The sequence below is a fragment of the Poromitra crassiceps genome (assembly GCF_964638095.1).
Source record: "Poromitra crassiceps genome assembly, chromosome: 5".
Classification (NCBI taxonomy): Eukaryota; Metazoa; Chordata; class Actinopteri; order Beryciformes; family Melamphaidae; genus Poromitra; species Poromitra crassiceps.
The window spans coordinates 34,378,586-34,398,683 of NC_139642.1; the positions used below are offsets into that span (position 1 = coordinate 34,378,586).

General features: G+C 45.6%; 1 protein-coding gene across 1 annotated transcript in view; it reads right to left on the reverse strand.

The window, feature by feature from the left end:
• The window catches only part of clmpb (CXADR like membrane protein b), a gene marked incomplete at both ends in the record, with an annotated part of 99,840 nt that extends 82,004 nt beyond the window's left edge, over positions 1 to 17,836 (reverse strand). Inside the window, one exon of the mRNA XM_083637235.1 lies at positions 17,788 to 17,836. Within this exon, the coding sequence (XP_083493361.1) occupies positions 17,788 to 17,836 (49 nt within the window). The remainder of the gene's footprint in view (positions 1 to 17,787) is intronic.
• Positions 17,837 to 20,098: the final 2,262 nt, after the last annotated feature.

The window sequence follows — 20,098 nt, forward strand, 5'->3', positions numbered from 1 at the left end:
ATGATGACTTGTAGTCACGCCGCGGCTGGGAGTGCATGGCGGCTACAGTCTAAATATTAGGATTAATGACCAGGCCGGTCAGTCTAGTGAAACATCATTCATACTTCTCGTTGCGTCTCAGTGCCGGGTAGGCAAACAATGGCAATGCAGAGGCTGTTTGGGGGTTGCTGAGAAAAATAAAAATCTATTTGTTTTTTTCTGCCCTCCCAGTCAAATTATAACACTGTACATTGGGGACAGATCTGATAAATAAACAATAAGCGGTAAACTTGAGTGCTAACTCAACTGGAGCGGGTGGAGTAAAAAGGGAAAAAAATCAATAGGTAAAATAATGGCGGCTATCAAAAGCCATATACATGGCTGAGGATGCTAATACATTCTAATGATAATGTGTGCCACAATACATCCAAAATGTCCGCCCACAATACAGGACAGGCGGAATGCCTTTTCTTCACCATCACCACTCCCCCGTCCATGAGATCAATTAGAGAAGGTGATTAGTTGTGCAGTTTGGAGAGGATGGTCGGGGGGAGAGGAGGACAACAACAGAGGAATGACGAGGGGGAAATGAAGGAGACATGGGAGACGCCAGAGTGGGAGGTCTAACTCTAACTAGGTCGCAAGGAGAGCGCCACACTTCAACGCCATATTAATAATCATCAAAAATGTGCTGGCGCCGTCGCATTATGATTTCCCCGAAGACCCTACATTACAGTTACCGACGTCAGAACAGTGCTAACTAGCATGCCAATGAAAAGGTCTCCCGGTACACTTCACAGCACATGGGGCTAGTGACAGACATATTGACATAGCTTCAGAAAAAGCCAGCGCGGCCCTATCCATCTTCACTGGAAGGCTGTTAGCTTGAGTTAAAGGCTGACACTTCTTCGCTGTCTATACAATAAGCCACAGGTTATAGGCATAACATCTGCCCGGGGCCAGCAGCAACAGACTGCATTCAACTGTGAAACATATACACAGGAACACACTCGCTACATTTCCTACAACAAGAGGAGAAGGGAGTCTTCCATCGTCTCGTCTCGTCTCGTCCTGTCGTACTATGTGAGTTGAATATTGAATGAGTCATTTCTCAGTCTAACGTCATTATAAGGGCCTTGTCCACAGTATATGTGAAGGACAGGAATAAGTTGGGGGTGAGAAAAGGTGTTGTAAGTGTGTGTGTGTGTGTGTGGGGGGGGAGGAGTAGTGATGATTAGGGTTGAGTTCTGTTCTTCACTTCTGTTCAGGAACTGGTTCCAAGTTAGCAAAATGCCAGAATTGGTTAATCCCGAAGTGAAGTTGAACCGTAAAGATAACGATTGGAAAGGTTTCAGGCACGGGTATCAGTGTATATTGTACTGTAGTCTCGTTGCCAGACTATCTCCCTGCACCCGGAGAGAGTCTGGCTGGTAATACCTCCACTCTGGTATAGCGGGGGGGGGGGGGGGGGGGGGGGGGAGGCTCTGTTTATCTTTACAACCATCCACCAAAAGTACCAAGCGGGCCTGCTTTATTGCACAATCCACATCTTCATCAAAACTTGTCATTTTCAGCGTGTAGCAACGAGCTAGTGTTGTTATAGTTGTTGTTTCACAGCGACGGAGGCATTTGAGATCGGCAGATTCGACAAGCAGGGAGCGGAAAGGAAATCCATAAAATGGTCGCGTCGGAGCCAATGGCAGAGCTTGCAGGGAGCGGAAAGGGGTTTTTTCCTGCTTACCGACTGAAACAGTTTGCCAATGGCAGAGCTTATACCACCAGCCTGCATCAATGCAGTCAGACTAATTGTCCTGTACAGGCATGCTACCTATTGCATCGAGTGGCAGTCATTTCGACCAGAAGCAGAACAGACGTGGTCGGTAGCTGGTGGCGGCCATCGCTAGCTGAGCACTTTTCCTGATGACCTTGTCACCGTGCCCTCTAGGTGTCCTGTAACTGGAAACAGCCCTGCCATTCTCCAAACCTGCCACCTCAGAGGCATCTGTCTCTCTCACCAAAGCAGAGGTGATCTCTCAATATTGATCCGCTCACGTGGGAAAGGATGTTCAAATGGACAGCGAGAACCTACCCGCCCGCGTGCAACCTGATATATGCTAAAGGGAACCATTGACCACCTTGTTCTTTATGCATGCCTACACACGCATGCATCTATAGCTTAAGCACACGTCTGCCTGCCCACGCAAGCCCACACAGAGACTATTAGCCAATCAGAAGTGTTTGTGAATCGACTGATCGCTTGCCATGCCGGCAAAGTGGTGGCCGCGTAGAGGAAGCCTCAGAAGACAGGCATTGATTTCAAGCAAATCTGTCCAGACATCTCCCTGTTTCTGGTTCGGTACACCTTTCCAGAGCTAATGAGCAGCTGTCTTCATTCCCTGCCGAGTGAGACGTTCTTTTTCATGCCTGGTGTCAGGAAACACAGGCGATTCATTACCGGGCAGCAGAGATGGAGAGAGCAGAAGCAGAGGGGGGGGGGGGGGGGGGGGGGAATAGAGTATGATGGTTAAGCCTGAGCTTTAAGACAGACAGCTATGTCCCCTAATCCTTTCTTAGCAGCCATAAGCCTTCCCTTATCGCTCGTTAGCATTGTGCATCGCTTAAACACATTAACTCAGGCCTTAATGCTGCTGCCCCCCTTTTACATGACGCAGCAGCAACTCATATAGCAGACAGTCACTAGGCTAAGAGAACTCATATAGCAGACAGTCACTAGACTAAGATAACTCATATAGCAGACAGTCACTAGGCTAAGAGAACTCATATAGCAGACAGTCACTAGGTTAAGAGAACTCATATAGCAGACAGTCACTAGGCTAAGATAACTCATATAGCAGACAGTCACTAGGCTAAGAGAACTCATATAGCAGACAGTCACTAGGCTAAGATAACTCATATAGCAGACAGTCACTAGGCTAAGAGAACTCATATAGCAGACAGTCACTAGGCTAAGAGAACTCATATAGCAGACAGTCACTAGGCTAAGAGAACTCATATAGCAGACAGTCACTAGGCTAAGAGAACTCATATAGCAGACAGTCACTAGGGGAGAAACATAGCCCCCTAATTTCTGTCACTCTCATTTAATAATATGGCAGCATTTTTAACAATCAACATTAGCCTGGAAATAAGCACTACAGTCTTGAGGCAAGGTAATTGCATTTCCAGTCCACACAGTTTAACTATCCAACATGTTTCAAAGATGGAATCTGAAGAGACAAACTGGCGTGAACACACGCACACACGCACGCGCACACACAGGATTTGTTCTATAATCAGTAGACAGGTGAAGAGGAGAGGCAGGGCCTTGTTTAACTTATGAGTCTCGTGGGACTACGATCAGAGCTCCATCCTCCTCCTCTATGCAGTGCAGGACATCAGGCTGCAGCCTCCGACTAGCACTGCCTGCGTCGGCCTTCTGTATCCAAACTTCCTCTCAGTCTGTCGACTAGCACTGCCTGCATCGGCCTTCTGTATCCTAACTTCCTCTCAGTCTGTCGACTAGCACTGCCTGCATCTGCCTTCTGTATCCAAACTTCCTCTCAGTCTGTCGACTAGCACTGCCTGCATCGGCCTTCTGTATCAAACTTCCTCTCATTCTGTCGACTAGCACTGCCTGCGTCGGCCTTCTGTATCAAACTTCCTCTCAGTCTGTCAACTAGCGAGAGCTCTTGGAGCAGCATGAATAACTTATGGGATGAAAGATGGGAAATACTCCACAGGCGGCGGGGTCAAGCCAACAACACACACAGAGGCCGCCAGTGAAGTAGGTGTTCCGGGTGAGTTGGAAATGTAGGAAGCGCTGAGACATGGCTGGCAGACCTTCTAAGTGCTAGCACTGTTTCAAAGTGTTTCAAAGTGGAGGGAAAGGGAGTACGAACAACTGAAGGGTTTCTCTCTAAAATAGGATGTCCAGTATCTGGACAAATGAGGCAGTATTACGGCCCTGCTCCACTACAGCCATTGGGCGTCAGGCATTGCCATCCATCAGCCATACAGGACTGAAAGATGCTCCACTGCTGGTGTTGTGTTGTGACAAAAACAATTGCAGAGGTTCAACTCTCGAAGTTGAATTGATTGTTTTCTGGTGAAACCATTCAAAAGTCAATGTGTTCTGTGGAGCAGGGAGAACGTCACGGTGGCACAATGCAACGCTGATGGCAACGCGACACATCAACACATTTCTAGCTGTCGTCTATAGGCGGCAGCTAATGTCTCTCACCGTTCCCTCCGCTCCTCCACCAGTGCAGGACGCCTCGCCCCTCCTCCACTACGGGGGCTCAGAAGTCGCTCATCCCGTTCGCGACTCTTCTCGTCCCTGGCACCTCAATGGTGGAACGAGTTTCCACCTTCGGTCAGGACGGCCGAATCACTGCTGATCTTTCGGAAAAGACTAAAGACACACCTTTTCAGGCTCCATCTGGGCCCTTCTTAAATGATGTAATGTAATGTAATGTAATGTAATGGGGATCCTTTTAAATAAAAAAATAAACACATCTCTGGTAGTGGAGCTTTCAAAATAAAATCACCACAATCTGAGGAAATGGGTATGTATTAACATTAACTGAATGTTTTTGTTCTCAAAATTAGATGTTTAAGACCTCGATTTTGCAGATGATGTCGGCGTCCTTTCCTACAAACAACAACAACAAGCACAGTCTAAGCTGACACGGCTCTCTGAAGACGCAAAGTTGCTGCAGTAGTGGGCCAATCAAACGTCGCATTACATGTAAATCGAAGATCGCTTGCGGTGATTGGCAGTGAGCAAAACAATATAAATACCGTAAATTCCGGACTATAAGCCGCGGCTTTTTCCCCGTTTTTTGGCCCTGCGGCTTATATAACGGTGCGGCTTATCTATGGATTTTTTCAGAAAAAAAAAAAAAAAAATACAAATAAAATCTCTCTTTTTTAGCACTCTTTCTAACTATAAATCCACTTCTGTTTTAATTTCCTCTCTTGCCCTCTTTTCACCACACCGCGGACACTGTGTGCACTGTAAAAATAAACAAAGGTGGTGTTGTGTTATGTTGTTTTGTTGAAATGTTACGGTAATACGGTAAATGGGAGCTTCCTCAAACAGCCATCTCTTTCCCGACAATCCCCTCTGTGCGTGACCCCTTACATATGGTAATTACGGTAAGCAAACGGCCACTCGGCCAACAACTCCCTCCCCCGACTACCAGGAGAAAATCACAAACTTCGGCGAATTCACACAAAGGAAGATCAAGGAATATTCCATCGAACCGGAGCAGATCATAAATATGGATGAAGTGCCTTTGACGTTCGACCTGCCACTCACTCGGACTGTTAACAAGAAAGGTGAATCGTCGATCACATTGAGAACCACTGGGCACGAGAGAACGAATTTCACTTGTGTTCTGGCCTGCTCTGCATCTGGAGTAAAGCTGCCGCCAATGGTGATTTTTAAGCGGATTACGATGCCGAAAGAGAAAATTCCCAGTGGGATATGCCTCAGAGTCAACAAGAAAGGGTGGATGATGGAAAGTGTCATGAAGGAGTGGCTGGCTGAGTGCTACGTCAAGCGCCCTGGAGGATTCTTTCACCAAAAAAAAGCTTTGCTCATTCTCGACAGCATGAGGGCTCATATAACAGATTCCGTGAAAGCAGCCATCAAGACCACAAACTCCATTCGGGTTCCGAAAGGCTGGACTGCTGCGTGATGATGACGCCGGCACAGCTGGGCGCCTTCAGAGGCTGTTCGATTCCGACACCGACAGTGACGAAGAGGAGTTCCTTGGTTTTGAGAGTGACAACGAAGGAGAGAGGAGAGTGGTTGACGAAGCCACCCTGAACCTGTTCGTTTCCGACACTGAAGTTGAGGACTTTGCTGGTTTCAGTACGGAGGAAGAAGAGGAAGACGAGGATTAGTGACTTGACTTTGACTCTGACTCTGTTTTTGACGCTGCACCTTCACCTAAAAGATGAAGACAAGGATTACGGTACCTGGTTTGATTGTTGACAGCACCTTTTGTTGAAATGTTAATAAATGGGAGCTTCCCCAAACAGCCATCTCTTTCCCGACATTCCTCTCTGTGCACGAACCCTTACATATGGTAATTAAACATCAAAACACCCGCGGCTTATAGTCCGGTGCGGCTTATATATGTAAAAAACAGTCAATTTTGCTGCTGCGGCTTATATACCGGTGCGCCTTATAGTCCGGAATTTACGGTAGTGTTTTTTTTCTAGATCTGTAAAAGGATTGAATGCAAGTATTATTTGACTGGAGAAGTTTCAATACTACTTGATACTAGGTTATTTCGGTCAATACCTTCAAGGTATTGAGTACCTATAGTACCCAGCGCTAGCTATGACATACAGTGGACTAGCAACAGCTTCACGATGCTTTACAAGTAGAGGGCAGCAGGTATCATTTTATTTCACTGTAGTTATTCATCCATTTCCATTTGTCACACGCATGGCTAATTTTAAATATGGCCTGACCCTGCCTGTGATCTCCAGCAGTGCTAAGGGTCACATTGAAAAGGGGGAAACACAACGAGCATGCAGCAGAGCGGCCTTGCTTGTTGTGTATGCTGCATGCAGCACGCTTAAGATGCTTGGTGTTTGCTGAGACAGCAGATGACTCGCCTCGCTCTCTCTCTCTGCCCCTTGCTCAACCAAGGCAGGATAGACTTAATTGCCTCATTAGCAAAAGGGCCAGCAAGGAGTCGGCCTCCTTCACATTGTTCAATGTCAAGAGGAAAGGTTAATAGAGTAAACAGCATATCCCTCTCCGAAATGGGAAAAATGTTTGTTTTCTAGAATGGGTGGCCAGTGGCCAAAAGCCGTCTGTCATGCCACACAGTCACAGGATTATGCGTTTGATTTAATTGTATCTGCACAGTCCATATTCTAACCTTCCTCCTTCCTGATGGCAGAGTAGAACACAGCCTACAGTTGGTGCATGGTAATTCCTGCTGCTGTCTTTTTTCAGCTTGGATCCGTCTCGAGAGCAGAGTCATCACGCCAACTTTCATTATGTTAAAAGCTCCAATTTGCAAACGCTGCTATTTCCTCATCCACAGCAACTTTGGACCCCAGACAGCAAATCAAGCCAAATGCTAACACTCTTGATTTCCCTCTTGAAAGAAAAAAAGACACGCAACATAAAAAAAAAATTATGTCTGCTGCTAGGAGAGAATTTGAGGTCCAAGAAAACCTCCCATTTAATATTTTAAAAGAGACATCATCTGTTTGGTTTGACTCAAAACCGTAGTGTTCATTTCTGCAAAATATTTGCACAAGAACATCTCATTCCTCATCCAGCAACCATAATGGGAATGATTCATACATAGTGAGACAGTTTGGACCACCACCAGACACCAAACCATGACAGGCATCCTGAATGCAGTCCTAAGCCCCTGTCTGTCTCTAGACCAGAGCTGTAGAGGTCTACAGTTGGGCCTGACAGACTGGATGATGGGCCAGGCTAAACAAGTGAGGGGGAGACGTAGGAAATGCAGAGGATGAGGAGAAAAGGAAGAGACTATGGGGGGGAAATGGCAGTATCTGCACACAATGAGCTGGGAGCTTTATCCCCAGAGCTGTTGGCATCAATTTGCTACTGCTGTACTGCACTGTAACTGTAGTGAGCCTACACAGCCACAGGGGCACCAGTACCCTAGGGCTGCAGAGTGTGTGTGTGTGTGTGTGTGTGTGTGTGTGTGTGTGTGTGTGTGTGTGTGTGTGTGTGCGTGCGTGTGTGCGTGCGTGTGTGTGTGGCACACCAATAAAAAGCACACACACTCCAAGTAAACTTCACTTTTATCTGCATGCAAAAGGTAGTGGAGGCCTCCCAGAAGAAATGGGGAAAACACGAGTCTTCTGTGGGAACGCACTCTTGTAAGGTAAACACTTTAAGTCCATACAGTAGAGGCACTTCAGCCTGGCCTGTGTACACTATACTATCCTTACTGTGTAAAAAACATGTAAAGCTACACATCTGCATGGGCAGTATAGCGGAAAGGCTCCATTTCATCAACAAGTCAAGTCTAATGACTCGTAAAAAACAAAGGTGGTGGTGCCATCTGTTCTGAAGCACGTTGCCGGGAAAAGGGAAAAAGGGAAGGGGAGGGGGGGAGGGAGAGCGAGGGGGGAAAATAAGCATTTTCAGCCCGGGCGATATTCTGCAACACTCACCACGGCATAAGCACCTGCATAGTGCATACATGACTTCTTCCAGAGTACATCTCAGCGTCTTGGCCTGTTAAAGGGCCTCTGCACTCTGCTCTCTCTCCATATGACATGAGGGGAGAGCTGTAGGGCAATCAGTGGCATTACACACTTAATTGTGGACAGCCGAGCAATTGATCAGTGATATCCAGTTTACAGAATGTTTTCGCTGTGGTATGAAAAGCCAAATGGCTGCCGCATTGTGGTTGGATAATGAAGCCATCCATCACACACGAGCCACGGCATGAGAACAGGACTGGCAACGACAGGACGCATTGCATTTTACAGTTCCTACTGAACGGCAATTAAATGAGATGCGGGCTTGATGACCAAGTAGTTCATCTCTATAAAGAATGAATCAGTCTGACTGCATAACTTAAAGAGCTTTGAAGGTCATCTTCAAAGTTTTGATACAGTCAATATTAAGTTCACTCCTCAAAGTTACTGCAGAGACAACTTTCTTCTTTCTGCATCTAAATAAAATACCTTTCTTTCTCACAACTCAGTGATACACCACAGATGGCTGAATCCTGACCATAGACTGTATAAAGACCATCTTGGTTCTCCCACAGCTCGTGCAAAAACGGGTTTCCCAGAGAGCCACCAGCTATTGGTCCGTGATCGGCAAGCTGTCGTCTGACCTGTCAATCACGGCCTAAACATTGTTTTTTTAATCATCTATTTTACGGGTGAGTTATATACAAATTCACCCCCTGTACAGTTGTCATGAAAGGTGAAATCACCAAATATGGGTGAATGGGACTGACTCGCTTTTGCAGCCAGCCTCAAGTGGCCATTCGAGGAGCTGCAGTATTTAGAACTTCCGCATTGCTGCGATGCTTGCGACCAAGAAAGCATGCTGCCTCGGTCCTGACTTGAACTATTACACAGGAAGAATGGAGGTGATCTTCCGGATGGTGTTCAGGTCTTGTGCAGGTAACCGCTCAAGGCCTTCCACCACTCTAATCAATGGGCAACAAATCCCGTCCCTTCCAAGCACCATCCATCTTTAGATCTTCCCAGGCCACGCGCTGACGACCAGTGGGGCAGAAGATAAATGTCTGAGGGGTGGGAGGGCCTCCGCTGATTAAAAGCACTAACGCTTTAGGGGAGAGCAGCAACGAAAAGAGGAAATGGAGTGAGACAATGGAGCACGCGGGTTCAAAATACCTAATGGAGTGTCCTGCTTGCCGGACTAATAGACTGTGTCAAATTGAAAGGAACAGCGGGCGTCTAAATAGAGCGACGTGGAACATTTCCTCCTGTTCATTCAGTCAGCTCCCAATTGGAGAAAAAAGGAGAGGGGGGGGGAAACCTCTACTGGGTTGCCATTGTCTGATGCAACGCAAGATGCTTTTGTTTATCTGCAATCAATTGCAGGAATTGAATTACAGCTGAATGTCATGCAGAGGGAGAAAGTCAATGTTTTGTGCATTAGTGCCATACTGTAATAAAGAAAATAAATGTATGTTCCAGGATTCTCCGTCTGCATGAAAAATCCTTTCCTGAAGATTGATGGAGATGATTCCCCATAGTCACAGTCTGGGTGTGAGCCATATTCCTTTGCTGATTTTCATCTCGAGATGTATGCTGCCGTTTGCACGTCCGAGCTGATATTTGGAGGTGACAATCAATAATCACACTTTGAGATGAGGGACCACACAGGCTCAGGTGACAGGTGTGACCTTATTAGCGTTAAGCAACTGGTAAGAAATGAACAACTATTGGCATACAGGTTTGATTGGGACACTGACAGTCTGTTTTAGCTCGGCTACCTTTGGTCTTTGCTTGTCCAGCAATGAAAGCAACCAGCTAAACTGCGTCTACTCTCGAGCAAAGACTACAGTGATTTTATATCATGTGGACCTGGCAGCGTTATCAACCTCGGTCACGTTAATAGCTGTTCAGGTGACAGGGGGACGCCTCTGACGACACACGCACTAGTCCTGAGATTTAGAGAGGCTTGACCTCTAGTCTGACACAACCAATATCATCCCCGCACTATCCATTCATTGTGTGGGCATAAATGCCTTATCAATAATTCACTTTTTGATTCTTTTGTGCCACTGATGTAAGCATTATGCTAAGCCACTTGGTAGTGACAGACATCTCAGCAATGGGTATTTTGCTTTTTGAGCTGTTTACTTTCCTGCATAGTCGGATCACGCAGCTGCACAGAAAACAGAGATTTACCTGGTTTCACAGACGGAGAACATAGATCAAAAGCATGTTCTGCTTAGAGAAGACAAGAGTGCCAGCTGTATTCCGCACTGCCTGTTTTCACTAAGGCAGAGAAAACACTTGAAAGGACCAAAACAGGGCTGGGAGCCTTGATATGATAGCATCTCAACCAACCCCCACCACTGATAAACAAATCATTTTAAATGGTCTTTTTGGAAGAAGTATTAATTTTGATCACCTCGGCTCTCACAGCTCAAGAGCACGCGGCCATTGATAGATGGAGTCCCATTCCGTGCAATGTCATTCGCTGCAGAGCACTAATGTCAAGACAGAACTTCAATGGGGTGAATCAATGGTAGACAATTCCACGCTCCGCCTGGCCGACAGCATCAGCATTTATCTTGTTGTTTTGTTGACTCTTTGATCTCCTTACGTCTACATAAAACAATCGTAGACCTTCATTAAATGTGTATGCTCGCTAACAGAAAAAAAGACTCCAGGTTTTCTTAAGAAGGAGAAGAAGAAGAAGAAGAGAAAATGGAAAAACTGTAATTGCCCTTGCTCCATTGAGCTTCATGGTTATTCACTACAGCAAATAAAGTAGAAATCCTCACTGTAGAGATTATAGATAACCGCTGGGCAAATGCAGTATTTCAGTCTGGATTAGTTTGACCAGCCTTATACAGGGTTTCCTATAGTAGGTTTTGAGTAGCTGATCTTAACCTGCTCTTTATGCTTGATGGTAAGTGAATTATCCTGTCTTTTTTGTCTGTCTTTGTTTTCTTCTTAGTCTCATCTCATCTAATTTCACAATCATTACCGCTCCCAAAATGGATATGTTGCTCCATGCCCGAGCATTTGAAACCTGCTCACATGCCATTTCCCCGATGCCATAATATTCTGTTGTTAATGAAATGATTTATTGAATGGATTTCTACTTAGGTCAGTGGGAGAGGTTGGGGGAGTTCAGAGGTGGGGGAGGGGTCGAGGGATTCGGGAGGTGAAGGGTGATTCGGTAAGCTCTTTTCTATTGCCATCGCTGTCTCGCGGTCTCCTTTTACAAAACAAACAAACAAACAACAAAGTCCATTTGAAATAAAGCAAAGATATTCAATGAATGGAAGAGAAATCTAGAAATAAGAGAAACCTAAAACCCATTTTCTTCTCACTCCCAACCCATCAAATACTGACGTTCAGTCAGGAACCCTTACCGTCACTTGCCGTCGATGAGAAAGGTCGCCCCCTCCTGTCAGATATCAACGGAACGAGCGAGGCGGCGGCTAGTCACGTGTGCCCTGTCCCGTCAGACATTGATGTTGCGGCTGAGCGCTTGAACATAACGATAGTCTGATGTTTATGTTGGTCAAAGTTTCCTAGGGAGAAGGGGTGGGAGTAGTGTTCCCGAAAAGCCACTTTCTCATCAGAAGTGGTTCGAGGCCCGACGTGTCCAGTTTTTAACCCCATTGTAACCGTTTTGAACCCTGACCCCAACCATAACTCTAACCCCAACCAAGTTGTTTTACTTGCCTAAATCCAACCAAGTTGTTTCACTTGTCTAAACTCTAAACTTAACAGAGTTGAGTTGAGGCTCCCGCAACTCTCTACTGAGCTGATCAGTGGAGAAATTACGAGAAAGGGGTATCAAGTGATAGGGTTGTCAAAAGTATCGATAGTATCAATACTAAACATTTGAAATGCATACAATACTTTCCTGGGGATCGGTATCAAAGTAGAAATTCTAGTATCGTGACAACCATACAGTAGTTGGAAGTAGTCTCGCAGTTAGCCAAATGCTGACTTGTGTAGCGACGGAGGGTCTGACCCACCTGAGATTAGGTTGGGATTAAGAATGTGATGATGATTTAATAATAGGTAATCATAATCCCGTGGTCAATCTATTGTACAAAAAGCAGGTATCGTAGTGTGTGTGTGTGTGTGTGTGTGTTTGTTTATGTGTGTGTTTGTGTTTGTCAGTGTGTGTGTGTGTGTGTGTGTGTGTGTGTGTGTGTGTGTGTGTGTGTGTGTGTGTTTGTGTTTGTCAGTGTGTGTATAGCACAGCAGTGCAGACAGTATACTAGTGTAATGCCATGTGTAGACTGTGCATGTGGCTCGAGTTAATGTGAATGTGAGCCTCTCCAGAACATCTGTCAAAGATTAGCAGTAAAGTGAAATAGGCAGTTCCTGTTCATACGTTCCAAAATAATCTGGCAGTAATTTTCCCAGTGAAGGATGAAAAGGGGGAGGGTGTCTAGGTCAGGAACGCTACACAAACTCCGCTCTGTCTCGGCATGTCTCTCCTGTTTTATGGGATGCAAGTGACAAAAAGGCCTTTACGCAGTAACGCTCGGATAGTCCGGAGATCACGGGCGGGCGTGGCAGAGACGCAACCGCGCGAGACACAAACGTGTCGTCACACAGACGACCACTGTTTAAAAATAGGAGATGAATGAAACCAAACGGTTTCCTTTCACCAGTGCCACCTTTTGTTTTGGCCTCGCTATCAAAACACGAGCCCGCTGAGAAATTCGACCAATAACAATGAAAGCACGCACTGCACAGAACAGCTACCTTTTCACCTGGAAGCGTGACACGCAGCTTCCTGTGACAGAATGGAAAGACCTTGTGACTAAAAGCACCGCAAGCAATGAAACGTGAAGCATCCCTCCGCTATAAAACGGAAAGATCAGGGAAGCACACTGTCATTCAAAGGCCATACACATCAGGAGGAAAGTGCGTGGAAGGCAAATCACTGTTTGTTAACGATATGGGTCAATGGCTTGGAGGACGGCTGGACCTCCGTACTCATCTGCAGGCCTACTCAGTCACCCTTCATACAGGTTTTGCATTTCTGAGTGCCGTGCCCTTGCTGATCCATTCCGATGTGTCTCTACTTCTGCTTGGGGTAATACAATCCCCTCTTGGCGGAAATCTGTTTACACTTTGGACCGCGCGTCAAATCGCTGACATTATAGGTGGAAGGGGAGTCATTTAACTATCTCATGGTACAGTGGTGCAATGTGCTGCAATCTACTCGCTGGCCTTCCAGTCCACAGCTGCGACCACACTGCAGTGCATGCCATGCAGCTTGGATGCAGACAGTATCAATCAATTGATTCCTGGATGTATATATATGCAGATTGATGCTTTGCTTTTGTGCCGTGCATCAGAATGTGCTGAAACGCTGGAAGTGTCAATATTGCCCTGCATCAAGGTCACCGAGAAATCCGTGGACGTTGTTGATTGTACTTGCCAATTAAAGCGATAGTCCAAGTGAAAGTCGAGTCCACTCTGTTCATTCAAACAACATGCAAGGCCATCCAACCAACTGCCAAATTTGTTCAAATACTGATACTGCGATTTCAGATCCCATGCAAATAGATCCGCCAAATTCATCACGTGCCATGTAAACACATTTTCAGAGAGGATGCCACACAATAACCCTGAGAAACAACTTGATTGGAAAAAGGGATCAAGACGGAGCCTTAACGTATGGTTAACTAGACGTCACATAGCAAAACTGAGCCTATGGTTAACTAGACGTCACATAGCAAACTGAGCCTATGGTTAACTAGACGTCACATAGCAAACTGAGCCTATGGTTAACTAGACGTCACATAGCAAACTGAGCCTATGGTTAACTAGACGTCACATAGCAAACTGAGCCTATGGTTAACTAGACATCACATAGCAAACTGAGCCTATGGTTAACTAGACGTCACATAGCAAACTGAGCCTATGGTTAACTAGACGTCACATAGCAAACTGAGCCTATGGTTAACTAGACGTCACATAGCAAACTGAGCCTATGGTTAACTAGACGTCACATAGCAAACTGAGCCTATGGTTAACTAGACGTCACATATCAAACTGAGCCTATGGTTAACTAGACGTCACATAGCAAACTGAGCCTATGGTTAACTAGACATCACATAGCAAACTGAGCCTATGGTTAACTAGACATCACATAGCAAACTGAGCCTATGGTTAACTAGACGTCACATAGCAAACTGAGCCTATGGTTAACTAGACGTCACATAGCAAACTGAGCCTATGGTTAACTAGACGTCGCATAGCAAACTGAGCCTATGGTTAACTAGACATTGCATAGCAAACTGAGCCTATGGTTAACTAGACGTCGCATATCAAACTCAGCCTATGGTTAACTAGACGTCACATAGCAAACTGAGCCTATGGTTAACTAGACGTCACATGTCAAACTGAGCCTATGGTTAACTAGACGTCACATAGCAAACTGAGCCTATGGTTAACTAGACGTCACATATCAAACTGAGCCTATGGTTAACTAGACATCGCATAGCAAACTGAGCCTATGGTTAACTAGACGTCGCATAGCAAACTGCCGGTGGGTTTGTGGGAACAACAGAAGTCAGTGGCTTTGGTGTGTTTGCTGTGTGGGAGTGTGATGCAGGGGCAAACGCATCAAGATGTCACTTCATAACCGCTAGCTCAGGAGGCGCCTGTCATCTTCACATTTCAGAGATCCTCTGCCTGGCCCGCCATGCAGCACATATGCTAAATATAGAATGGGGACAGAATTCTGTTTAGAGCCACTGCTCTCCTTATCTCTATCTAACGCTAACATGCGTGCACAGACGCTGGCATGCACAGTCCAAGTCATGCCATATACATGTATGCACGCGGAGACACACACACACACACACACACACACACACACACACACACACACACACAGATTGTTAAGGCTGGAGCTCTATTCCCGTGTTCTCTGGCATTGTGATGTCATATAGAGAATGATGGCGAAACAATCATAAGAGCCCGAGCGAGTCCAAGTCAAATTAAAGTGAGGGTGTGGTTGAGAGCTCACATAGACAGCCTGCTCATTCTTTCCCATTACATTTCTGTCAAGTGACTTACACTATGTTATTACTTCCTGGACAGCCATTTTCAAACCCCCCCCCCTCCCCCTCGCCATTCAAAATCATTTAACACTGGCACAAGGACAGCTAGGCCATCCATCACTAGGCTGCTTTACTTTGGTGAGCCTACTAGCACTGCGTCCAGGCTGTTATGAAGTCACTATTTGACCTTGTTCTGCTTCTTACTTTGGATAGGCTGAGTTACAAAGGGAGTGACACAACTCTCTGGCAATTAATGGTGGTACTTATCTGTAATGTGAACAGTGGATATTATGTCTCCAACACATATTAAATTAAGGATGTCTCAGGACTGGCAAGGCCAAAGCCAAATAAAAAGGAAATGAGCCCCCTATTAATGGGTATTGATTCTTTTATAATAAAATAGCCACTTCCTCTCTTTACTTGGCCTTGGTGTTGATCTTGCATTAATACCAGCTATAACTTATAGGGAAAAATGTCCTTCAGTCTGGTGCAGCAGAGCAGCGCGGCCTGGGACCTGAAAAGACAGATATATCTCCCTTGGTCAGGGAAAATTCTCTTTTGGCTGACTAGTCGAAATGTTGTTCTTACATGAGAGAGACAGGGCCTAGGTTGCAATTGTTGTGGACATTCAGCCTAATACTATCATTTTCAGCAGTCTGATATGAGCTGTGTAGCATCAAAGGGTGCAGGGAAAATATCTCAACATGGCAACAAGGAAAGCCTGTTAAGAGTTATGGTAATACAGTAATACTGTAGGTGTGAGCTTTCAACCTTCACACAGTGTTCACTCAACTAAGTCAGCAAAGAAACTACATTTGGTTGTGTGTTATTGTTATTGTCATCACCATCATCACCATCATCACCACCACCAGTTAAAGCACTGTTGAGCTTCCTCAGTCAGTATGGGATCAGTGACCATCACCCCTTCAACACAGGCATTAGCTGCTAGACAAAACGATGCATTACTGATGTAATGTGCACACAATTCCACTTATGTAAGTAATTCAATTTAGGACCTGAACTTTACATCCCCTTGGCATTTATAAATCGACCACTATTTTTCTGCCACATCAGAAACAAGCAAATAACCTTGTTCATAAATGCATGAACTATCATTGAACCCCTGCATGCATTATCATATGAATAAGAATGGCACATTACACAAAGCCTGTAGCCATTTGCCTTCACTCCACACTGCAGCTCCATGAACAGCATTCCAGCAGGCATCATCGCACTGCACACAACTTTAGGAAACAAACCCGAGCAGACAAGCCTGCAGATCATGGATGCTTGCACCTCTGACCACCCGCCACCCTAACTCAGGGGTTTCCAAACGTTTTCATGCCAAGAATCACCAAATAGAGAATTTGATAGAGGCTTGCCACCCCCCGCCCCCCCCCAGCTAGGAAAATTAGATTGGACTCCGATTAGTATATTCTTACACTTTCTCTCATGGTAATAACAGTATAAATAACAGTCAAATTAAACAATCCATCATTTTGCTGGGAACCCTCTGGCATCTCTGGAGCCCAGTTTGGGGAGCATTGCTCCAACTGACCCAGGTGCACTGACCCAGTCTCCTGGCCAGTTTCATGTTAGGCCACCAGCCAGGCCGATCCCACTACTGGGCATCTGTATAATCTAGTTCTTAGCTGTAGGCCACACCATCAGTGTCACAACAAATTACAGGCATCCGTGACATGGATTTGTAAGTAGCCTAGGCCTAGTTTTGTCAAATTTTACTAGGCTATTATTATTATAACTATAATAGCCCATTGTGTTGGTTTTTGATGTAAAGAGAAGAGGGAGCAATTGCCTTTTCAGAATGCAGAATGCAATTGAGGTGGTGGATTCCTTGATCAGTGATCTTAGCACAAACAGTTAAGAACGCTTACTTGCTTGGGCCCTGCGTTCAACAGTGTGCAACAGCTCAAGATATTTCACATTTATTTTGAAGGAAAAGAAAGTGGCATAAAGCATGTTCGTCTATCCGCAGTTCGCTGCGCTGCCTTTCGAAAGTCTTTCTGAGAACAATACATGCAACATTTTGGCTACACAGTGTAAAAGAAAATGTGGGTATAGGAGCGGCTAATGCAGTAAGGGAGGGGTCTTTCGTTAATCAAGTGAACTTTTATCCTCCAAAATCTTCTGTTCCTTTTTAACGGCTCCTATATAGCCTAATAATTGAGCAGTCTTGGAAATAAAGGCGGACTTGTTTGCTTATTTTATTATTCAGATACGCCTTTGAATAGCAGTCTCTTAATTCATGCACATAATAAAGAGGAAAAGTCTACGGATAATAACATATCAGAGATCATACGAAATTCTGACAACATTCTGAATCAATTTGCAGGCTGAGAACCTGCCAGATGTGTTGGTTTAATACGGCTAAATAATTAAAGAAAATCACAATAAATATGACTAGTACACGACAGACAGATATATGATGGACATCGTCGCCCTCATCCTCCGAGACAATATTAATTAACATCAGAAATTATTCTTTTTAAACCAATGGGAAGTGACTTACCCAGAAACAAAGAGCAGAATATTGCAGACATCACGGCTGGAAATCCCATATGCAGCGGAGCTCGGAAACAATGCGCTCACTCTCAGACTGCCTTCAAATGCATTCGGCTGACCCAAGTGCAGTCACAACGAGCAGCGAGGAGAGAAAGAGGAGCGCACAAATCTTCATTGAGCACATGAGTCCAAGGACATATGTTTTCTAGACGCCCGCCGACATGTCTAAGTCTCCCGAGAAGAAACGTGGTTTTGTCTCCTCATCGTCATTTTTGGCATCAAATCAAAGTTCCCCCGGGCCGGGCCGGGTCGTGCTGTCTGTCTGGCTCTGGCGTGGGACGTGTTGTCTCCGCCTGGGTCCCCCTGTCTCCTCCTCGGCAGTCTCTCGTCCAGTCCTCACACCGCGCTGCACAACACGCGAGAGAGAGAGAGAGAGAGAGAGAGAGAGAGAGAGCGAGAGAGAGGAGGTGGTGGGTGATGATGAGGGATGCTGAAGGATGGAGACCTCTAGAGTCTGAAGTTCTCTACACAGCACTCGAGCAGCGCGGATGGGAGCCCTCCTAAAGTGTTGTAGTGGGCATCACTGAAGTCATTTCTGCCATTTCATCATCATCAGTCAGTATATAAATGGCAGCTGGGGCTCTGTGTCTCTGTCTGTCCCACTGATGTCATAAATTGTGACATCAGTGATGTCAGAGGCATTGTGACATCATCAGTGATGCACGCCTGCTACACACACAAGAGACACAGACACACACACACACACACACACACACACGCGCACACACACACACACACACACACACACACACACACACACACACACATACACACACAAGAGACATTATTTTGATATTGAGTTGATTTGAGTTAAGTTGTGGACAAGATATGTCATTTGTGCATGAATGACATCACTGGTCCACACCTTAATGCAAATCAACTCTCAATAACTGTCCAACTAAATTAATGTCTTAGAAACTGTTTACACTTAGCTATACAGTTTTCAAGATTCAAGATTCAATCTTGAATCTTGAAAACTGTATAGCTAAGTGTAAACAGTTTGAACTAAATTAATGTCTTAGAAACTGTTTACACTTAGCTATACAGTTTTCTAATAGGCTATTCACCTTATGTTGCCACACCCACTTTTTCTCTTCCGTGTAAGACGCAATTGTATTTGTTCCTCCGGTTCAGCGTTAGCCGGGCGGTAAACATCGATAAACTGTAAACTATGAATGAAGTTTGGCAACATTCAGCAGCTACACTGCGGCCAACTTCAGTTGCATGCTCATAGCGTTACTGCTGCGAGGAGCCGATGGCTGTACCCGGTCGGCATTTAACGTCAGTTACAAAAGCACGTCGACAGTGTTTTCGTACTGCCATTACAGTAGGGGTTGACAGATAGCCTACTAGCTAGCGTTAGCGTTAGTCTGACCGGTTACACAGCTCCTCGCTGCTCGTTAAAAATGTCCAAATAGGCGTTATTCTGATAAACTGGTCACACATTCTCATCCGAAAAAATATTAAAACTTTATAACAGTTTGCTTTTTTGCTTGAAAACAGCTTTTTGGCAAGTCTAAAAATTATAAAGGTGGGCAGTGGCGGACTGCATAATCGGGCACGTCGGGCAAATGCCCGGTGGCCTGGCCTGGCCTGGCCTGCCAAAAAAAAAAAAAAAAAAAAAAATTTTTTTTTTTTTTTTTTTTGCAGGCCAGGCCAGGCCACTCACTGAACAGCAGGCCAGGCGCCGCCTACTGGTTTACTAGTGGTTTTATTACTTTATTCAGGTTTAAAGTGGGTGCATCTCATTGTAAAATTGGACTTGGCCCAAATTGGGCTTCAAACGGCCCAAATTGGGCTTCAAACGGCCCAAATCTGGCTTTAAACGACCCAAATCTGGCTTCAAACGGCCCAAATTGGGCTTCAAACGGCCCAAATTGAGCTTCAAACGCCCCAAATTTTTCGCCGCCGCCCTTCGGACGCCGGCACGCGCGTCGGCCCGTATCGGCCTGGCCTGCTTGGTATCTAATGCCCGGCCTGAATTATGATCCCAGTCCGCCCCTGAAGGTGGGAGTAATCTACTTCCGGGTCTAAAACGGAAAGACGATTACAAAATGACGTCATGCAGAAGCGTCCTGATATGGGCAAATGATAAGGGGAATAGCCTAGGTCTACTGATGTCATGATACAAAGTCATGGTCCACCCAGACATATCTGAGGCCTTTCGACTGAGGGCCTAGTATATGACTACGAGGACTACGCTCTAAACAGCCGATACCTAAAAGAGACGAACGAGGTCAGGCGCAAGGGTCAACAGG